The sequence below is a fragment of the Kwoniella newhampshirensis genome, chromosome 4 (genome assembly GCF_039105145.1).
Source record: "Kwoniella newhampshirensis strain CBS 13917 chromosome 4, whole genome shotgun sequence".
NCBI classification, from domain to species: domain Eukaryota; kingdom Fungi; phylum Basidiomycota; class Tremellomycetes; order Tremellales; family Cryptococcaceae; genus Kwoniella; species Kwoniella newhampshirensis.
In genome coordinates this window covers 461,586-484,700 of record NC_089958.1, presented here as the reverse complement: position 1 = coordinate 484,700, position 23,115 = coordinate 461,586, and the positions used below count along the sequence as shown (strand labels likewise).

General features: G+C 49.3%; 3 protein-coding genes across 3 annotated transcripts; 2 read left to right on the top strand and 1 right to left on the bottom strand.

The window, feature by feature from the left end:
• Positions 1-618: 618 nt before the first annotated feature.
• IAR55_002171 (uncharacterized protein) lies at positions 619-2,295 on the bottom strand (the record flags this gene model as incomplete). Its single annotated transcript, XM_066945288.1, has 11 exons — positions 619-723; positions 799-913; positions 968-1,081; positions 1,132-1,271; positions 1,340-1,444; positions 1,496-1,561; positions 1,635-1,831; positions 1,893-1,954; positions 2,014-2,100; positions 2,163-2,190; positions 2,262-2,295. 11 exons carry the CDS (start codon positions 2,293-2,295, stop codon positions 619-621), a joined length of 1,053 nt encoding a protein of 350 aa, XP_066803977.1.
• A 360-nt stretch (positions 2,296-2,655) lies between these two features.
• Positions 2,656-4,722, top strand: IAR55_002170 (uncharacterized protein; the record flags this gene model as incomplete). Its single annotated transcript, XM_066945287.1, has 10 exons — positions 2,656-2,981; positions 3,036-3,157; positions 3,209-3,258; positions 3,311-3,472; positions 3,538-3,633; positions 3,692-3,781; positions 3,842-3,988; positions 4,051-4,218; positions 4,291-4,497; positions 4,567-4,722. 10 exons carry the CDS (start codon positions 2,656-2,658, stop codon positions 4,720-4,722), a joined length of 1,524 nt encoding a protein of 507 aa, XP_066803976.1.
• A 14,125-nt stretch (positions 4,723-18,847) lies between these two features.
• On the top strand, positions 18,848-22,989 carry IAR55_002169 (uncharacterized protein; the record flags this gene model as incomplete). Its single annotated transcript, XM_066945286.1, has 4 exons — positions 18,848-20,687; positions 20,742-20,954; positions 21,005-21,701; positions 21,759-22,989. The coding sequence occupies 4 exons, from the start codon at positions 18,848-18,850 to the stop codon at positions 22,987-22,989; spliced, it is 3,981 nt and encodes a 1,326-aa protein (XP_066803975.1).
• Between the last annotated feature and the right edge of the window lie 126 nt (positions 22,990-23,115).

Below are 23,115 nucleotides of genomic sequence, written 5' to 3'. Positions count from 1 at the left end.
ACTCTGAACGTTGAGAGGCAAAGTCTTCAGCTCACCTGAGTTGTGACCGGCGTCGACGAGGGAGCGATTGAGTGGATCGACCCACTGTTCGTGGCAGTGCTAAGTTGAGAAGCTGAATTGATGGTCATTGTGACTATCGTCTGGGTCGTACTAGGATCAAATCTGAGTAGTCACTTTGATCTGTAAGCGGCTTTGACTTGGACCGGTATGGTAGTGGAGTGTCGAAGTCAAGCGCACATATGCTAGTATCATACGTGGGTGTTCAGATGCGATGTCTACAGCATCGAGAAGGCGATCCGCTGCTCCTTTCACAGCTTGGTGGAAGCTGTGCTGAAGCACTGGCTGACAGCATTCGGGGCACACAGTGAAAGGACTATTTCTATGGACTACATCTCATCCTCCTGAAAGATTCACAGTCTTCAACGTACCATTCGACGTACTTCTACGCTGTCGCGGCACGATTGTATACCGGCGGGTCATTATGCTGTTACAAGATGCATCCGCTAGATATGGCACGATCCCAAGGGGATTGTCCAGATACAAGATCCTAATACAAGATATTCACACTCCCACCCTGCTCCTACGTGGCGCAGGAACCGTCCCCACCCTCTCTGGTTCTTAAAGCTTCGCTCTGGTACCCTGTACCATCTTGTGTCCGTTCTCGATGTAGTCTCTGGCCTCGCTGACCATTTCGTCGACGATTTGTTTGGCGGGTTTCACGTCCTAGAAAGTGAGAGACGGGTCAGCTTCCGCTATCGCCATCCGGCACTACAGCAGCGGGCAATCCACGTCACCCACTCTTATCAAGGCGCTGACATCACCCATCAGCCATGATCGCCCTTCGAGTGACTTCTCCGGGTGCTTGTCCAACTCCACGTCATGAGGGATCTTGCCTTGCTTGGTAAGTTCAGCTCTGAAGAAGGAGGGTTAGGCAAGCTGCAAGATATGGTAATTTTCGAGAGCTTACATCTCAGCCTCTCTACCTCGCCACGACTTGACGTAATCTGTCTGTCGCACCCTCAAAGGTCGACCGGTATAGATCAGGGTGGTGTCGGCATCGCCATGATCAGCTGAGAGGATGCTGATACAGATCATCAGCGTGGATGCGAAAGCGTGACCGAGTCTACTTACAGCTCCTTGTGCTTCTTGGGTGCAGCAGCCTCCGTGCTCGCGACGAATCTCGTCCCTACCCATACACCTTGCGCACCAAACATGAGAGAAGCTGCGAGACCCCTTCCGTCGTAGATTCCACCAGCGGCAATGACGTGGACCTGCAGCGAGAACGTCAATCTGTACACCTGATAGCCGAGGTCGTACCAGACGATCTTGTGAGACTCACGGGTCCGCCATTCAAAGGCGATCTCTTGCCCTTACATGCATCGACGCAAGCGGGGATCAGAATTGAGGTGGCTGTTGTGCCTGTGTGTCCTCCACCTTCACCACCCTGTTGACGCGATATTCAGCTCCGTTGGGCGTATGAAATAATCCTACTGACCTGAGCACAGATAAGATCCACGCCGACATCCAGCGCCTTGGGAACATGCTTAGGGTGACCGACCATCTAAACCGGAAAAAAAATCCAAAAATGAAAAATCAGCTTGTTGGTACTAGAGGTACCGTGGCAGCTGACTTACGTTCATCACCAAAATTCCTGCCTTATGTAGCTTATCCACTACCTCTTTCGGAGGTACACCGACCGCGCAGACAAACAGCTTGGCCTTCTCTTCGATGATTACGTCGATGAGATCGTCAAGCTTTCCTTTAGTATAGTCGTAGTTGGTCTTTCTGGCGGTAGCGGACAGGGATGGAATAAGGAGATCGACACCGAAGGCTGAAATGGAGATGAGATTGTCAGTCATGATCTATGACACGGGTTAGGTATTCCAGCTTACGCAGATCTGGGGATGTGAGAGATTCTTTGAGCTCTCTAATTGTTCCTCTGAGAAGTTTAGGTCTAAACAAAGTAATCTTACGTGAGCGTACTCCAAGCATGGCACCACCACAAAAACTCACGTATATCCCAAACCACCGATGACACCCAGACCACCTGCGTTCGTGACGGCCGCTGCAAGACCTGGGCCTGCTGCAACATTCATGCCGCTGTGCGTGGTTGTAAGAGTCGCGCAAAGATACCAGGAAGCACGCCATGTCCCAAGACTCACGCTAAGAGGATCGGGTGCTTGATCCCAACTGTATCACCCCAGACGAGCCCCAATCAGCTGCGCCATTTCGAGCGAGACACAAAGGTAAAGTGGACTCACATAACTCGGTGATGGGGGTGGAGATGACTGACATGATGAGATGAGATATCGAGCGCCAAGTGAAGAGGATCGAAGTGAACCGATTGTATGAGAAGCCAAGAAGAGAAAGAACAAGTGTCGATTGTCCATCTACAGTCTAGTTTGATTGACTTTATGGAATTCGTTTCACCGGTCCAAACCATAACCGAGCGGGATCTGCCGGAATCTTTGATTACACACCCCACATAATATCTGGTTGACTGCCTCCACTTGACCGCCTCGGACTTGGAACCTTGTCAGAATCGATCCCATCACTTTGTCCAACACGACTTCCTCGAGGCCCAACCGTCTCTTCGCCTCTCTCACTCTGTTCTCATACACAGCCTGGCCATCGCTCAGCTGGAGCTCAAGCACGATGGCGCAGAATCTCCAACCGCCCACTCACCCCGCTTTCCCTTCGTTACCACCCTCATCGTCTCGACAATCCCTTCCAGTCCCTACCACATCGTCCGAAGTCTTACCCCTGATAGCATTCACCTCTACAGCCGTATCGAATGTCCGACTGACCCTCGTCCCATTGCTGCAAAAAGTGGCGGATGGTGCACCGTTTGACGGGACCAAGCTGAACGAGAAGGAGAAAAAGGCTTTGGGGGAGGAAATACTGGCTGCAGAGCAAGATGACGTGTATGTGTTGAGTGATGCTGAAATCACAAGAATGACGGCTGGTTTCGTCTACGTGCTGTGAGCTGTCAGAATTGTAACGATTGCACCATGCGTCAGCTGACTCTCTCGTAGGTCTGCCCGTCTAATACATTGGAAGAAAAACCCTCAAGTCTACAACGACGAGCTCCTCGATTTTTCCAGCAGGTTATGCTATGTGGGCGAGCCTGGCCAATTTCACTCATGCCCAGCCCGAGGTATGTTGTCGCTGGGCCTTGATATCAAGAAACTGAACCCGTCGTTTCCAGTCACTTCTTTTGCCTTTGAATTTCTGCGCCTCGCTCAACATTTGAACAAAGTAAATCTCTCGTTTCCCCAGGTATGCCATATAGCTGACACGGTTCACGCAGGTCGAGGCTGCACTTTCAGCTCTTCAGTCGCTCGCCTCTTGCTCGACACCCCCCAATACCTTTTCTGGTGTCCTATCCGCATACCTAGAAGCTTGTCTAATCACGAAGAACCTCGAAGCGGGAAAAAATGTCATGGATCAGATGTTCTTAGACGTCCAGAGCGTGAGCGATCTTCGGTCCTTGTAGTGAACACAAAACACAGACTGAGACTTTGTCATCCGGCTCAGTCAACATATCTCGATGTCCTCACATACTACCATCATGCTGGACTGATCTCAGCTGCGCTCAACGATCATGGCAAGGCGAAAGGATACTTCATGACGGTATGCAGCTTCTCGTTCGTGGGTTCTTGCCGTCCAGTAGCTGATGAAACTGGTGTAGGCGGTCTCACTACCAACCCAGACGGCTTCAGCGGTTCAGCTCGCATGTGCAAAGCGTGCCATTCTTTGCGAACTGCTTGACAGCGGAAAGGTGAGTGGTCATCCTTACGTAGTTTCCATTGGTTCCGCAAGTTGATGGATTTGCAAACAGCGGATCACGTTCCCCAAATATACCTCAAATGCGGTCAACAGGGTGGTAGAGCGTAATGCGGGGGTATACATCGACTTGGCGAGAAACTACGAGGCACAAAATTGGACAGCTGTCAAAGAAACAGCTACGAAAGGAATTTTTGAAACGGTAAGCTATCGAGTCCGCATTGAAGATGCGTATGTGCCGATTGACAGGATGTTGTATGCCAGGATTGCAACAGAGGTCTCATTGATCAGGTTCTCAAATCTGTCACGAAGAGGAGAATCTTCCTTTTGCGAGAGACGTACTCGCGTCTTACAGCCGCAGATCTGGCTGAGAGGGTCAATTTAGAGGGACCAGCAGGCGTGCAGACAGTGATTGAAGTTCTGAATGAGATGGTGAGGTTGAGTCGTATAGCTTCGACCGCATCACAGAGAAAACGAAGGCTGACTTCAACCGTTTTGACACAGATCCGTGCCGATGAAATCTCGGCATCTATGTCCGACGTCCAAGACGCAAGACTCACTATTGTGACATTCTCAGATGATGTGCAGGATTACGGAACACCGGCGACTCTGAATAAGCTGGCTGAAGTCAATCATCTTGCGGCTGTGCTAGAAGCAGAATTAGCAGAGGCGAGTCGTCGCTTGGGCATCAGCAAAGACTTCCTCAGGAAGGTCAGTATAATCGCCCTCCTTGTCGGGTTCCAGCGACATTGGGTACAGCTAACATGGATCGTACTCCAGCAAGCGAATGTTATCGAGACAGGAGGTAAAGGTGGGAAACCGGGTGGCGGAGGGAGGGTTGACGACTTTGACCAGATGATGGCTGCTGAGGAGTCTGTCGGGGAGCGAAGGGGTCTAAGAGGTGTGGGTAGTGATTACAACGATAGGGGCTTTTAGAACAATTAAACGCAAGCGGCCATAGAAACCCGGTATCGATATGGCGATGATGAGTTGTAGTTTAGGAGCATATGCGACGAAGAGCGATGTCACGATAGCGCGCGAGACTCCTCTGCGAATTTCATACGGACATGTCTATGGAACGGACTGGACACATGCGAAGGTCTGCAAGCAAGCCGACAGTCCTAAAGTGATAGCTAGGGATGCTTGTCAATCGTGGAACGTTCAGGATAGTCCAGTTAATAGGGATGATCAAAAAAAGCTCGGATCATAGTCATGTCGATGAGGTGAAGTAGACATGAGGAGGAATGTGTCCGCGGCAATGGGAGGAGCGGCTTAGTCTTGGACTGAGGTAACGATAAATACATTGTACTCCGGAAAGCCACAAGTATCCAGATTGAGGCAGGTGAATCACACCGTACCAAGAAGGCACAAACACTCTAATCATAAACAGATCGGCCTCACATTGGGTTTACCTTTGATGATACAGAAACCCAGTTTCAACTTGCATGTGAAACACGAGGCACGTCAAGGAGAAAGTAACATGGGAGGGCCAATATGTCACGGGGCTACACCGACCAACGAGGATATCCGTCGTTCAGCACACAAGACAAGCGAAGAAAGCCTACAATCGCTGATGGGTTCTCTGCTTTGGATAAAATGAGCGAAGTTGATGAAGCTTGGACTCAGTCGTGTTCTAATTTGAGGGTTCACTGTTGAGAACAGCCAAGTACGCTCTGGTCAATGTATCAAGGTTACCCAAAGTGATAATATACAAAGGTACTATGGTAGGACACAAATTTAGAATCGACAGGAAACTCTTCTTTTCTTCCTATGTCACGATGGTCAATGTGGCCTCAGTCAATGAGCCCTATTGCACAATGGGACAGCACGATATGGGGGTAACAAGGATAGCAAGGATAACAAGGAACTTGACACGGATATCTAGAACGGCTTGTAGCAGTTCTAGATAGACTGAGGTACCACAGTGTCATGACGGCCATTCCGCCACGACCACGAATAAGCCATTATTACGTAAACCCTCTTGATATCTTCGACTTCTTCGATATCTTCGAGCACAACTCGATATACTCGCCGAAGACCGAGTTAAAGGGGGCTGCAGGTGAACGATAGAAACAGGAGGAAGTTGATCGATGTTCTACGCATCCTGGCGGATGGATCAGTGGAGATATATAGGTACATGGTCTTAGTTCTCGTTGTTCTAGTCTTTCTCTAGCGATTTCTCGATTGAAAGTCATACCTAGTACCTTGCTCATCGTTCAACGATATCACTGTGGTACCTCAGTCTATCTAGAACTGCTACGAGCCCTTCTAGATATCCGCGTCAAGTTCCTCGCCATCCTCGCTATCCTCGTTATCCTCGTTATCCTCGTTATCCTCGTTATCGTCGTTTCCTCATAGTATACTGTCTCGTTGTGTGATAGGGCTCATTGACTGAGGCCACATTGACCATCGTGACACACAGTGATATCGTTGAACGATGAGCAAGGTACTAGGTATGACTTTCAACCAAGAAATCACTAGGGAAAGACTAGAACAACGAGAACTGAGATGATGTATATATATATCTCCACTAACCCATCCATCAGGATGCGTAGAACATTGATCAACTTCCTCCTGTTTCCATCATTCACCTGTTACGCTGTAGTACTCCTCCGCGTAGGTATAATATCACTTCCGCCAAGGTGATTCCGCATGGTACTACCGAGATTTAGCGGAGGAGGGGAGTCGCCGGGTTCTCGTGAGACCCAATACTAGGCGGAGCTTTTTGTCACGATTGCATACCAGTAAGGCCAACTTCCGACAAAGTTCCCAGGAGTTTGACAAACAATTGAACGAAACGGCATTCATCGGGGAAAGAACCGAAACGTCGACAAGCTTATCAATCCTATTCACCACATACGGTAAATATACAAATTGCTCAGCCACTCGAGGTTTCTTTCTACATCCGGCGAAAAGATCGCTACACATGCAAGGTTTGGCGAACTTGTGCGAAGAAAAGGATATATACATGAACGTAGCAAAAGGAGAAAGGAGTTCCCCGTCGATTCTAGATTTTTGTCCTACCGTAGTACCTTTGAATATTATCATCTTGAAGAACCTCGATACATCGACCAACATTTACTTGGCTGTTCTCGACAGAGAACCCTCAAGTTAGAAACACGATTTAGCCCAAGTCTCACCAACATCGCGTATCTTGGTCCAAGTCGGGAGCACCTCAACGATAGTAGACTTTTCATTGGTTGCCTTGTAAGCTGAAACGACGGACATCCCCGTTGGTCGGTGTAGTCCCGTGACAGTATCTAGAATCGACCACTGCCTCGTTCAGCTTTCCTAGATTTAGCATCGATGTCTTCAAACATGCCTCGAACTCGGTCCCAGGCTCCAGCCTTGGAAACTTCTCATGACATCGAAATGCCCCCTCGTATCACTCCCAACATTGGCGAAGGTGGCACAGATCAGGAAATCACCGAGGATATTCTGCCACCTTCAGATGAAAATACTTCGACCCCACCCATGGAAAGAGACACTCCTCCCCATCTTGCACAAGTTCCTCAACTCATCGACCCGGCTACTTTTCAACAGCAAATGTTCAACATGATGAATCTTTTGACCCAATCCATTACATCTCGTGAACATCGCATGCCATCGGCTAGCCCGAACGTCTACAGCCCAAAAGAGCCAAAAGTCAAGGATCCCGAAACCTTCAACGGCAAAAGGGATGGTCTTACTGCCTTCCTTACCGAATGCGACCTTGTATTTCGCCTACAACCGTCTAGGTTTGTCGATGATGTTGCCAAGATCAGCTACATGATCTCCTATCTTCGCGGAACCCCCCTACTCGCCATCAGCCCACACCTCAACAGCAACTATAAATCTGTATTTTTGACGGACTTCGCCCAATTCATAGTTTACCTACGTACAAACTATGGGGATCCAGACGAGAAAGGCACCGCAAGGCGAAAACTCAAAAATTTACGACAAGTAGGCGCCGCATCGACATACTTTGCCGAATTCCAACAATACATCGCTATACTTGGTTGGGTCGACCAGGATCCGATCATTGATAAGGCCATAGATGGTCTCAAACCGGGACTGAAGGATGAGGTAGCACGAATGGGACATTCTCCAGAGACACTAGCCGATCTTATCAAGTTTATTGTCCCATTGGATAACAGACTATACGAAAGAGAACAAGAGAAGAAGAACGAACTAAGGGAAGAATCCGAAAAGACTAAGGTGACTAAGTCGAGAACCACAACCAGTGTTGCAAATGTCTCCGATAAAACCATGAACTCACCAAAATCAGGCGGACTTGGCCCAAGTACGGAAGAGGATCCCCAACGACGCTCATTCAACCCTCAACAACGTGCATCCTTGACCCAAGAAGAGAAACAACGCAGATATGATAACAAACTTTGCTTGTACTGTGGCGAAGCCAATCATGTCGCAAAAGAATGCCCAAATCAAAGACGAGCAACGGTCAAAATCGAGCCCGACGGAACAACTTCGCAGGGAAACGTCCAAGGCCCGACGACTTAGGAGAGGATCGCCGAGCCTCAACCTCATTTCTCTCTGCTCTTATCAACATACCAGAACAATTCGAATATACCAAAAGAAAACAACCTACAAACAACACAAAAACAAAGAGTATCCAAGTTTCGCTTATAAATCACAAACCTATTTCGACTCATGTTATAGAAAAACACCCATTTACAATCCTGTGGGACACAGGCGCCACAGATTCATATATCGATAAGAAACTATCGACAAAGATTCCAGAACTCCGCCAAAGAAATGATAAAAACATTGATCTCCGACTTTTTGATGGAAAACTCAGCTCTGCTGGACCAAGTACCCATCATGTTACCTTACCTTTGAAACTCTTAGACCAGTTACCCGGTATTCCAACCACCTTATATGAAACCGAACTCGCAGGTGCCGAAGTAGTCATTGGGTCCAATTGGATGACAATGTACGAGGCAGTTATCGACCTCGCTAAAGGTTTTGTCGCTATCGAACACCCAATCTACGAGACCACCAACATCATTCGAAGTATTACATCGAAGCCCTTGACTTATCCAAACAATCTTGAACTTGGTAAACCAAGTAAATGGATACCACAAATCGATCAACAATTGGCGGACAACGGCAAAGATCGCCAAACCCAGCCCTCCTTAGACCTGCGAGGGGTATCCGATGGATTTACCCCCGAAGACCTTGACCCATCCAACGAACTTGACAACTTGCAGCCGCAGTTTGTCGAGCAGTTTGACCAAAACGCTTTTGATCTTGAAACCAGGGAGTTATTACAGCAAGTACCTGCAGAATACCATGAATTTCTAAACATCTTTCGACAACAAGCAGGAACTGAGACTCTGCCACCTCACCGAGAGTATGATATGAATATCCAACTCATGTCTTCCGCGAAGTTATCACCCGCTCCCCTATATCAGCTTACGGAAGACCAACGCCAAGTGTTGTTGGAGACACTTGACCGAGAAACAAAGGCAGGACGCATAAGACCTAGTAACTCTGCCTATGGTTCGCCAATGTTCTTCGTACCAAAGAAGGACGGACGTTATCGCATGGTGGTAGATTATCGGAAACTCAACGAGAACACAGTGGTTGACGCCTATCCTTTGCCTTTGATAGCGCAGATCACCAACGAATTAGGAAAAGCCAGATACTTTACCAAACTTGATCTAGTCGGAGCCTATCAACTGCTAAGAATAGCGGAAGGAAGCGAACATCTCACTGCGTTCCGTACCCAATACGGAATGTACGAATCGCTTGTCGTACGCGATGGTCTACGAAATGCGCCTTCGGTCTTCCAACATTTCCTCAACGAAGCCTTCAAAGGTTTACTCGGACGAGGAGTTACCATTTACATCGATGATATCTTGATATACGCCGACAACTTAGACGAACTTCGAAGATTGACAATCAAAGTCTTCGAAGTCGTCCGGACATCTTCCTTGTATCTGAAAGCAAGCAAATGTGAATTCGAGCGAGAGTCGTTGTTATTCCTTGGATTCATCATTTCTAGGAAAGGTATAGAGACAAACCCGGAAAAGGTCAAGGCTGTGGAAGAATTTCCAAGACCAACGAACCTACGCGAGTCTAGATCATTCATCGGACTAGTCAGCTACTATAGGCGATTTGTACCGAACTTCGCCAAAATTGCAGCGCCAATCACAGGACTTACCACAAAAAACGTCCCTTTCGAGTGGGGAACAACTCAGAAGGAGAGTTTCCGCGAACTTAAAAGACGACTGATCAATGCCCCAATTCTGGCCCATTACGACCCAAATTTGGAGACCATACTGCAAACCGATGCGTCTTACTTCGGCTGGGGATTCGTAATCTCTCAGATCGGCGCCGAGGATCACCTAGAACATCCAATTGCCATCGAATCAGGTCGATTTTCGGGGGCCCAACTCAATTATCCAACGAACGAAAAGGAATTTTTGGCCATAGTTCAAGCCTTCGAGCGATGTCGACACATGTTGATCCAAGTTCACACAACCGTCATCACCGATCACCTCAATTTGACCTACTGGATGAAACCTCGACAACTTAGCCCTCGACAAGCTAGATGGGTCGAACTTCTAGCCGGGTTCAGGTTCAATATCGTTTACCGGCCCGGAAAACAAGCTACGATGCCCGACGCATTGTCACGAAGAACGGACTACCACGAAGGAAAAGGGGCAAGTATGCATGATCAACAGAACTTTGTCCAAGCCTTGCCAAAGTTTCACGAAGATGGGATATCACGGGAAAACACCGACGATCATCACATTCGAGCACTCGCCCCTAAGGTCCCTATCGTTGAGGAAGACTGGTTCATAACTGGAGAAGTTTTGCGAATCGGACTCGAAGAAGACAAGGAAATCAAATCCGTACGAGAAGCCATACTATCTCTAACATGCTTGTCATGCGAACACCCAACTTGTCTCGATCCCCCAAAAGACCCGCAAGAAGTGGACGAACTCAGGCGGACATCGCGAAATCTTCGTATACATGACGCAAAATGGTCCAAACGTGGTTTCATAATGTTCGACCACCGGATCTATGTACCAAATTACAAAGATATTAGGTTGAAGATCTTGAAAGCCCGTCACGATTCGGCCCTGGCAGGGCATCAAGGTATTAATAAAACCGCAGAACTGATTGGGCGTGATTATATCTGGAATGGACTCAAGAAGGATGTCGAAGTTTACATAACTGGATGCGCCATATGCCAACGAACCAAAACTTCCCATCGAAAACCCCACGGACACTTACGATCGCTAGAGGTGGCCGAACTCCCCTGGCGCCAACTTAGTATGGATTTTATCGAGGAACTCCCAAAATCGCGAGGATACAACTCCATCTTAGTGATAGTCGACCGACTTACCAAATGGGCAATATTCATACCGACGACTACCAAATTAAGTTCGGCGGGTCTAGCAGAACTTTTCATAGATCATGTTGTTTCTCAACATGGTCTGCCCAAAGCCATAGTATCTGACAGGGGTTCAAAGTTTGTATCGAAGTTTTGGAGAAGTTTGACTGACAAGTTGGGGATCAAGCTCAAGTTATCGACTGCATATCACCCTCAAACGGACGGACAGACAGAGCGAGTCAATCAAGTGCTAGAACAGTATCTACGGATCACCACGGCGTACAACCAAGATGACTGGTCAACATTGTTGGGCCAAGCTAGTTTTGTGTACAACAATGTACAACATTCTGCAACAGGACATAGCCCATTTTTCGCGAACTTTGGATATCATCCACAATGGATCGACGAAATCAAGGACCCGACCGACGGAGAAAATCTTGAAGCACGTCGGAAAACAGAGTCAATGTTAGCATTACATGCCCAATGTTCAGCAAACATCGTTGCCGCAAATGAAAGATATGCCAAAGCCTATGACGCAAGGCGAAACCCGACCCCGAAATACGAGATAGGTGACAAAGTCCTGCTATCTCTACAAAATATCAAGACAACGAGACCAATGAAGAAGCTAGACATCAAGTATGCTGGACCTTACAGGATCACGGAGAAGATAGGATCACATGCGTACCGGTTGGATCTACCGCAGACCGCGCGTATACACAACGTCTTCCATGTATCGCTGTTAAACGAGTACCACCCACCCATTTACCCAGGGCAAGCCGAAGAACCACCAGGTCCTGTGATGATTGACGAAGATGGCGAGGCTTCATATGAAGTCGCCAATGTTATCGATTCCCGAACAAAATCACGCGATGGAAAACTTCAATACCTCGTAGAGTGGCTAGGATATGAGGGAACAGACGAACATGCTTCATGGGAACCAGCTGAGAATCTCGAAAACGCAGGTGCCAAGATTGCCGAATTCCATGCGCTCAACCCAAACAAACCGGGCCCTCAAGCACGATCCCGGCGGACTTCGACAAAGTCCTCTGGACTTGCCAAATGATTTCCAAAAGATTGACCAAAACACGCGACGGACGCACAAGCCAAACACATGTCCCAAATAACACGGGGGGATCTCATACTCATAAGAAAAACTAGAAATACTTCACTATGATGTCAAATACTACAACAAACTCATCAACAACTCATGGACCGTATGCATAGTGTCCTTGACACCTTGGTCCGCCGCCATCGTCTTTGCACCCGCCAACATCCCACAAGCCTGAGTAACGACGGACTTCGCGTGGGGAGGAAGGCTAGTTGGTTTAGTCCACGAGCAACTCTTGGAAACGCAAGAGAGGCAGGCTTTCTTCTTCCCGACAATCTGCTTCCAGCACGAAAGTTTCGCCGTTCTAAGCAAAGTGTGCACAAGTCAGCAAAACATTCATCCTTGTCGTCATATATGGGGAAAACTTCGCCAAACTTCAATGAACTCACCGACACTCATCGCACTTTTCATCGTCGTCCACCACCTGGTACTTGCTGGGGTCATCACCATACATAGCCTGAAGGTATCCCAAGTTAATCAGACGTCGCCAGCGTTACCACACGATAGACAAACTCACCCTCAACTCTGCTTCTCCTCGAAGAACTTTCCTCGGCCTCTTCGGATTAGGAGGAGCCGTGCCCTCGGGTGGCGCATCACGGACTGGCCTTCGCGAACCAGGAGTAGAAGTGAGGGGATTAGTCGGAAGGGAAGAAGAGGAACGGTCGGGCGGTGGGGTTTCGGGTCGGCTCTCGTCAGCAATCTGTTCGTCGATTGCCTTCTTTGGGCCGACGAGATACGTTGTCCATTGTGGACCCAGAACTTGCCACGTCGATCGTATACTATGGTATCATCAGCCAAATTGGCCAAACAACGCAAAACCTGAGCAACAAACCTGGAGGTTCAATCATGATGGATAAGTCGATGTATAAATGCGAAACAACAATTCGGAATCGAGAAGAGTTACGGTTAGAGGTATATATACCTTAGCGACAAGAGCCGAACCAAGCACGCACCATGGGGATCCGTGCACACCTTGTGATCACGCAGGATGGATGATGTCATGTAGACACACAACTACAGTTGTAAAGCACATTTGGATCACATCAGCCCAACTTTACACGACGCAGAGTGCGATCGCATCAGCCCAACTTAGAGCCAAACAAAGTCACGTGACACGATTGCTCGCGGGGACGCTTCGCTAAAGGAGGGGGCGACTGTCACGATTGCATACCAGTAAGGCCAACTTCCGACAAAGTTCCCAGGAGTTTGACAAACAATTGAACGAAACGGCATTCATCGGGGAAAGAACCGAAACGTCGACAAGCTTATCAATCCTATTCACCACATACGGTAAATATACAAATTGCTCAGCCACTCGAGGTTTCTTTCTACATCCGGCGAAAAGATCGCTACACATGCAAGGTTTGGCGAACTTGTGCGAAGAAAAGGATATATACATGAACGTAGCAAAAGGAGAAAGGAGTTCCCCGTCGATTCTAGATTTTTGTCCTACCGTAGTACCTTTGAATATTATCATCTTGAAGAACCTCGATACATCGACCAACATTTACTTGGCTGTTCTCGACAGAGAACCCTCAAGTTAGAAACACGATTTAGCCCAAGTCTCACCAACATCGCGTATCTTGGTCCAAGTCGGGAGCACCTCAACGATAGTAGACTTTTCATTGGTTGCCTTGTAAGCTGAAACGACGGACATCCCCGTTGGTCGGTGTAGTCCCGTGACACTTTTGTAGAGAAATCTGTAAGAGGTAACTGGGTACTTCGGTTGACTTGGTAGGGGGATCAATTTCTATACTGATCTACAGGTAGCTTACGGCTAGACTAACTCCAAATAAGAGTAAATAAAGAGAAGAAGAAACCTCCTAACTATCTATCCTTCTGTCACGATCGTATACCATCAAGGCCAACTCCCGACAAAGTTCCCAGGAGTTTGACAAACCGTTGAACAAAATGGCCTTCATTGGAGAAAGAACCGAAACGTTGGCAAACTTATCAACCCTATTCACCACACACGGTAAATACACAAATTGTTCAGCCACTCAAGGTTTCTTTCTACATCCGGCAAATATGTTGTTACACATGCCAGGTTTGGCGAACTTGGACAAAGAAAAGGATATATACATGAATGTAGTAGGAGAAAAGAGTTCCCCGTCGATTCTAGATTTTTGTCCTATCATAGTACCTTTGAATATCATCATCTTAAATAACCTTGATACATCGACCAACACGTACTTGGCTGTTCTCATCAGTGAACCCTCAAGTTAGAACACGACTTAGCCCAAGTCTCGACAATGTCGCGTATCTTGTCCCAAGTCGGGAGTATGAACGTTAGTAGGCTTTTCATTGTCTGCCTTGTGAGCTGAACGACGGATACCCCTGTTGGTCGGTATAGCTCCGTGACAGTGACCCCTTGACTAACGTTGTCAGCGACTAGTAGGAGAGGATGCCCACTTTGGCCAAGTGCTGGACCTGGATCTCCTTCTCTCTCTACTTGCTCCACTGAACTGACTACTAGGAGAGTAGCTGCCCCCACTGGACAGAACATTGGATCTGGTGGACATGGTGCTGTTTCCCATTCCAAGCTTCTGCAGCACATCATTGTACTCACTCCCCAGCCCAAGACAGGTTTTGGGAGCATTCTCAGCATTCAGATCGTCCAAAGCCTTCAAGCTATCCCTGCCAAGATAACGCGCCAGGTCGGACTCATCTGGCAGATCTTTGATTGCTTCTCTGTCCAGGGATACTGATCTTTCTGAACTTTTGGAAGCAGAACACAAGGTCTTGTTGAGGTAGCTCAGACTTGCCAATTGCCTACTTTTGGTGTGGTCATCCTTGATGCGCTTTGTTGTTGAACTTTCAAACTCAGCATGGGCGTAAACCTTCTTGAGAGTGTTGACCGACCAGCAGTTTCCCTCTGAAAATGCGGTCGGCATGTCATTGACTGTGATGTAAGATGACTGCTTAGAACTGGATTTCAAGAACGAGATTCCCATCTTGAGAGGTGTATCTGGCAGGTATGGGTGGTGATGTTGTTTTTTCAAAAGGTGGATGCAGTGCAGGACGATCATCTGATTTACGTCAAGAGCCAAGTGATGCTTATATAGCGATTGACCAACCGTAGCCTTCACATCCATCCTTTGATATATTTGTCCCGTCATCCTTTCAAATCCCGAGATGGGGGAACATCCTCAATGGAGGTACCGGTATTCCCAACTGTAGGGCAATCCAACTGCATATCGCGGCCTTCTCGCTATAAATTACGATACCGCAGTTCCGAAGAAATAGTCGGCTATCTCTCGTCGTCAAGGACCAAGTGAAAGGGGCGTTGACGATAGATAGTCAGTCTGAGCCTTCGAGAGTATTCAAGCTCAGTCCTGACGGTGGACTGGTCTTCCCGAGCTGAAGAAACGACGGACCCCTTACGAGGTCCGATTGAGTCGACTGTCGTATCTCAATGCGACATGGGGGAGATCTCATTCAAGGCTGTGTCGGCAGGAGGAGGCTTCACTGAGTTCTCGCTGTGACTATCGGTGTAACGCCCGTCCTTTTACTGCTCGTTGTCTCCCTTCTGTCGCCCGGACATCTCCTGGGGATCTCTAGCGGAACAGTCAGGGTCATACCCGATGTTCTCGTTTCGCCAGACGTCAATTCGGCTGCTGTGGCGGTAACATGACTTCCGAGTCATTGATTCAGCGCACGTGAGGACCTTGTGAGTAGTGTGGGCGAGTGACGATCAACTCAGCAGGCTGACCGCGGAAGTAGATCACTAGCTGACTTGATGCCTTGTGACGCTTCCGGCATCTCATCGTGGCTGACATTGGTGTCGACGTGTGATTGTTCCTTCCGCGCGGGATGTATCGAACTCCCTTCTGACGGACCTGGTCGTGTGAGGGGCTATCCGCTCGTCTTCCGTTTGAAAACCATCGGATCACAAATACTGTGAGCAGTGGTGGTCAATGATGTTGACCTTGTATCGCTCAGGCAGATCGAGTCAAGGCATCATCACGTTCGCCCTGCCCTCTAGATGAGGCGACGCGACCCAATTTAGTAGCCAGAATTAGCGTGTTCTACTCCTATTTAGATGCACTCGCCACCTCCTTGGACTTTGTAATCGATGACGAACGGTTGATGGGCAAACAGGTGGCCCGATGCTAACAATCAGAGTAGGTGTCCGTTGTGTCCCCGTTGTGTCCCCGTTGTGTCCTCTCGAGATGGGCAGCCTTCTGGCGGGAAAGGTCTCTCTACAGTTGCTGAAAACATGCCTAGACACGTGCTGGCCGCGATGACGCTGCTTAGGTAAAACGTCGCAACCAAAGTTGTGACTTCCTTGCCTGGTGCTCTCGCCGATTGGGGAATGAGGGGGTCATCACCTGAATCCTGCTTTGATATTAGCGGTCATCGAAATTGACTGATATCTTCGTCCACTTCCACTTTCGGTACAGGCCGCGATTGTGACGTGAAGATCTTCGAGGAAAAGTGGTTCACCGTTCTGAAGCTCCCGAACGCCGGAAGACAGATCGACAGAACATGTTTCACGTTGCGTCATGTTTCTTGTCCCTACCATAGTCAGACACCGAATAGCGGTGACAGAAGAACAAAGACAACGAACAAAAGACTCTGACGCCGAGGCGGAAAACGTAGAGAAGAGGACTGCGAAACACCCTCTTTTCGTTTGATGGGAAGACGCCACTTCACGTACACCGTTTGTCACCTCTTCGCCATTTCTGGACCATTTAGACTGGGAGTGCGGCGCATTTCTCATCTCGTCCCCATTCCAGCCTCTTTGCATGTACGAGAGTTGTATGAGAGGTGACCAAAGAGAGGCGATTTGGCTTCCGGTACTCACAACAGCCTGACGACCTCATCAGTAGTAATGGCAAGGAAGTGGATTGATGACAAGGAGATGTGCGATGTTTGCTACCGGTATCAGGACATAGTGTGAACTTGACGACGTTATTTGACATGCATAGATGAAAGCGGCATCCAGCGAGCGACGACGAACGAGGTCACTATTCATCTCGGTTGCGAAAGGACTGACATGCATGGGACGAACATGGCTTTCGGAAGACTGGTCCAACATGGCCCAGAATAAAGGCGTGCATGGCAAGTCACCGAGCATCACCTTCTTGGAAGGTGTTTCTTCGTCATCGTGTTGATGTGGCCATGTTCTTAGCTGTGGAAGAGCCTGGGATGTACCGGTCTTGTAACACCGTATGCGTGTGGCTTGAATACTCGGGGTACGTTGTCGTCACGCCACCGCTTACCGAATTCGCCATGTTACCAGTTTTCGTCGAGGCCTGTTCCTCTTCCTACCCAATCAAGAAATCCAGTGGGAAAACCTCTCTCGTCATCGCTGGAACACCCCCTTCTGCGCGGTTTCTAAATCTTTTCGCATCGATCGGCATGGCTACTTCCCGTTACCAGTCCCGCTCTGGAACATCAACATATAGAAGCACAGAGGTAGCATGATCATCCCCACGTCATTGCATTTACTCAACTGACTCTGCGGGAATCGTCTTGCATCTCATCTTGCACTACAGCTTGACAGTTTTCCATCCATCTTGTCACGTCGCGACCACGTCTCTTACAGATCAATCGGATTGAAGTGACCACTCAATCACGCGAAAGCCAAAGCCTACACGGAACGGGATCGTCCTCGGGGAATATATATCTCGATCTGGCCCATCCCACGGGGAACCCGTTGCGCATCACGTACCACCGCACCATAGGGCGGTTCTTCGGTAGCCTGTTCTCAACCTGGGGCTTATCTGCCCCGACGACCCACGACCTGACACTTGTTGTGCTCGTGCACGATACGACGGTGTTTTTCATCATCACATACTGCTACAGGTGGTGGTCACCGGTCGGTCATACATAGCCCAACGATAACGACGACCCCCTCGACGAATGGTCAGCAACCGACGTCTGAATCATCCGAGCATAGTGTTTGGCAGCGAAAAGACGAACGGCGATTGACAGAAGGAGAGGAGAGAAGACGGTGACTACTATCTTTGAAAGGGTGAGTGTAAAGTAAAACAGTCCAGTGCACGGGAACAGAACAGAAATGAGGATAGATTTGCCAAAAGTGGGCATGGCAGGGGTAGTAAAATAACAAAGTGATCGAGAGAGAGAGAGAGAGAGGGAAGGGAAAGGGGGAATTAAGGGACGGGGGAAACGCATCTGAACGTAAAATCAAATCATTACCACACCACACATCCGCAGACAAAACCTCACCTCCTTCCTCTTCCTCTTCCTGTCTCTCTGTCTTCGAGTGACTGACTCTCGATCGTCTCTCATATTCACCATGATTGATTTTCTCACCGTATCGCCAAACACACACACTCTCTCTCTCTGTCCATACATACATCCATCCTCCTTCTTGTCCATTCACTGATATGATTCCTGATCTCTTTCGCTGGGCTTGACCCTGGTCGTGGATCGTCCGTCCCTCGTATATTTCAGCAACAACGCATGGCTGGATCTGACATTTGGCTGGAACATCTTTGGAACAGGTTCATTTCTCGGTCGGATAACGCCACCACTGCGATCTCTGGAGGGTCGGATCGGCTGATATCAACATACATTCGACCCGCTACTCATCACTCAACACAAGGCTATCGTCCATCCCCTGCAACATATACAAAGTCATGCTCCAGCACCCATCCGCTTCTTCAGAGGATGAGCAGCCGCGTGCATCCACCTCTCGACGGTCTCACCTGGCATCGACACCCCCATCGGTCCCTTCATCGCCCTCTCAGCGGTCACTCCGCTCCGCGAGGAGGAAAATATCCAGATCAACAATATTCTTGATACTGTCGCTTGGTTCCCCGTCCATCGCCGCCGCCAATCCTCTCCCACACCCCCATCATCGACCACGGTTACGCCTTTTATCAGCTTCGGACAAGTTGCCGTCAATGTCAACAGCTTTTCATGATATCTTCTCCACAGCAATAAGGATACCGGCTTCCCTCATATCGCGACGCAACACGGACGACACAGCAATACAGCCTATAATAGGAATTGCTACCTTCGACCAAGTCTCCGAGACCTACAGAGTACCGGACGGCTACGTGGTTCTGAATCAACACTTCGATGCAGGATTCATCGTTCTCTCCTACGTGATCGCATTCGTGGGTTCATTGTGTACTCTGGAGCTCCTCGTTCGGCGCACGACCAACACAGGATGGCGCAATCAGGCGTTATTGACTGCAGCGGGTATCTGCTTCGGAGCGGTCTCCACTTTCGCCATGCATTTCGTTTTCAACAATGCCCTTTCTCTTCACCACCCTATGATGGATCAGGGGAGCTATCCTGCACTCTATCTCGCGTATAATGCCGGCTACACCGTCCTTTCGCTCGTTGTCTCGTGTCTCGCTATGACTATGGCTTTCTTTGTGATGGGTACCAAGCTAAAAGATTGGGTCATGCTCGGCTCGAGCAAGAAGAAAAGGGCAAATCAAAGGAGGAGATCGTCTGGTGGCGCGAATAGGGCAGACGCAGACGATTATAGGACCTGGAAATCCACGCACCGGAAAGTAATGCGGCGAGGAACCATGGGAGTCGGTGCGTTATTTGCTCAAGCGGGGAGCGTTGCCAAATGGTCGATGATGGACACGGATGGAGGGACAGATCAGTCGAAGATCGGTGGCAAGTCACCGAAATACGATTTCTCAGCTGGCGCATTGCAGTCCAATGCGCCGTACGCTCTCAATGACGATGACAAATTGATCGCCGAGGACAAGACTCTACAAGAACTCCAATTCCGATTGGGAACAGAAGCCGTCAAGGAAGAGATTAGCCGTCGTGTTGGTGGATCTATGTCCACCAGTCCGTCCGACTCACGGAGACCGTCGATCAATCTTTCTGCTAGCGGTCATCCTACACCCTCGGTGCCATTGCCTGTCACTTACCCTCCGAGCTCTCGTCGAGCTTCCCTAGCCACCACGATGCCCGACTCGCATCACGCCCTATTCACTCCCGGATTCAACTTTCCAGCTAGGTCAGATACGACCACGAACCCCACACCTAGTTCCGGACCACCTCTTCTCATGGACTCCTCCTTTGGCGAAGAAGCCCCACCGTATCAATATGATAGACGTCGAGCCTCCTTTCCAGCGAATGTCCTTTCGGCTCACCGGTCGGACAGACCGTCGTACAGTGGGCCTACGACCTTGGCAAGAATTCAGTCATTATCGGAAGGTGATATAGATACCTCCATACCGGGCTCGGCGAGTCCATCATCCCCATCGTCGGAGGAGAAGCATTTTCCAAGTGGTACCCCTCGGACCGCTATGGACCAACTGAGCTCGCTTTCGGAGAAAGATGGGGTGTCATCGAAGAGGTCGTCCAAGAAAGTCCGCTTGATAGGACGCAGTACGACATTGACGAGGATCGGCATGTTCTTGGGTTTCGATGTTGTGACTCCTGCCGAAATCGCAAAGATCTTCATCACTGGCATCACTGCTGGCTTTGGGGTAGTCGGGATGCGTATGTTAACTCACATCGACTTGTACGTTCGCCACTAACCTATTATTATTCTAGACTACATCGGTCAAGCATCGATCACAGGAATCCCATATGTCGCATACGACGCCGGCTACGTCGTCGGATCTGTCATCATCGCTTGCGGAGCAGTCGTCATCGCACTATACATCATGTTCATCATGCTTCGACCCAAACTCAAGCATACCTGGTTCTCAAAGATTTGTGTCGCACTCATCCTCGCCGTGGCTGTTTGCGCTATGCACTTGTGCGGTGAGTTACGAGGTGTTGTAATCCACTGAATCATGCTGATAATGCAACAGGTATGATGGGGACGACCTATGCCTGGCCTGCGGAGAGAAGAATCACCAAACACAACAAGCTGACAGGCACCAACGCTGCTATCACCGGCGTTGTGGCTGCCCTCGCTTTTACTGCGTGTATAGGATGTGCCGTGTTCTTCGTGCTCCACTCACTCAACAACCGACGAGAGCGCGCCCGAAGAAGAAGAGTCGTTGTCGCCTCAGTGCTGCTTGACGACCGGGATCGGGTATTGGTCAACTCTACCGACGGGATGTTGCCAATGTGCGATATCGCTTCCCTCACAGGAGGCGAGCTACCTAGTACTGCAAGATCGTTCAGCCAAAGTATGTCGAGCGAATCAACCGTCCTTGGCATGGATCTCACAATCGGACACGATGCTTTCGTTTCGGCGATGAAGTTGACATGGTCATGGAGGAATCCCTCGATGTCTCCAATACATCAAGTCATGACCAATGACTCAAAAATACCGAAGACAGACGAGTCAGCGCTTGCCGCTACATTAGCAGATATCAGAAGAGGATCCATGATCACGGCCAACACAGCGACAACGACCACGGGAAGCAGGCCAACTTCGCTGAGCATCACAAAATTCCTGGAGAAGTTTGCGACATCCTCTTGTCAACTGGCTGTCAGGTTAACCGGCGAGATGGACGGCATACAGAGGCTAGGGGTCCTCTACGATCAGATCTTGACCACGTAAATTCGTCAGTTCCTGTCAGCCCTGAGCAATAGCTGATGACCTATGGCATGTAGCGGCTGGGTCAAGCTCACTAACAGCAACGACACCGTCTCGAAAGGTCAACTCATTTTCCTCGTCAGAAGAGTAGTGTCTGCTGCTGAGCGATCTGACCTCGAATCGAGACATTTCATCTTTGCCGATCCGCAGGCGGTTGCAGGTGCTCTACACAAAACTCTCTCGGTTCCTCTCGACCATACTATTCCTCTTCTCGAAGATATGGGGACTTTCTGTGACTCGACATTGCGACCCGAGCTTCAATCCGGCAAGCTATACGGAGGTGTCGCTGTTGTTCAGGCCACTCCCTTCGACGGACTTCGCGTCCTTCTCGAAAAGGATAAGCGATCTCAACTTCCCATGAGGGAAATGTGTACTCTCGGCCTGCAGTCTACCAATCACGACGAGCTCAGCGGTTCGGTTGAACAGATTGGCGAGACATTGGCTTTGCTTGAGGGGATGACTATGTTGTCAATCATCACAAGAAATATACAGTTCGACACGAACGATGTGATGACTCGACGAGTAGCAGCACTGCTTTCGGCACTCGAACGAGCCATTGTCCCGATGCTCGATGAAATGCTGACGGCGGAGGACATGGCGCACATCTTGCCCCGCCTTACCCTCCATCCTCTTCTTGTACCTCTCACGCCCGGAGGCTCGAAGCGACCAGCTCTCACCAGCTACACCCCTCCGTATGCTGTCATATTCTACGCGAATTACGACGCAGCGGTCAACACCTTCACGGATAAATGGTTACCTTTCTCTTTGTTTCGCGCGCAGAACGCGTGCGTGATGGCTCCAAAAATCGCTGCGGCTGCGAAGATGGACAAGCTGTACACTGTGGAGACGAGCGGGGACAATGGCTTCATCGATACCAGACGGCCGTCGAAAGTCCAATTTGATTTCCCGGTGTCGGCCTCTCCTATGGTACCCACAGCTTCGAGCCATCATCAATATGGCGGGACTGCTGACGCGAATGGGATGTTTGGCGGGTTCACGTTTCCACCCAAGTCGGACAATGGACATGGAGACCAAACGACACCGAACACTGGAGTACCGAGACGATCTTCTCTTGCTCGATCGAGGTTGGGCTCGATGAGTGGTGAATCCATAGCGCCTTCAGCTGAAGGAGGTGGTCTTTGGGCAGGGAAAGATCTGGTGATCGGGCAGGGTAGTCCGGGTGTCGGAGTTTGGGATCAAGACTGGCTATTGCACCTTCTCAGAACGAAACTGCGAACGGAAGCGTAGGTTGTGGTCGATCAGTATTCAACTTCATTTTATTTTGGTCCTCAGGCGTGCTATCTCTTAAAAGGTGTGTTGTATCGTCATATCCTCTTTCTTGGTCGTACAAAATCTCACTGTACATATCTCAAA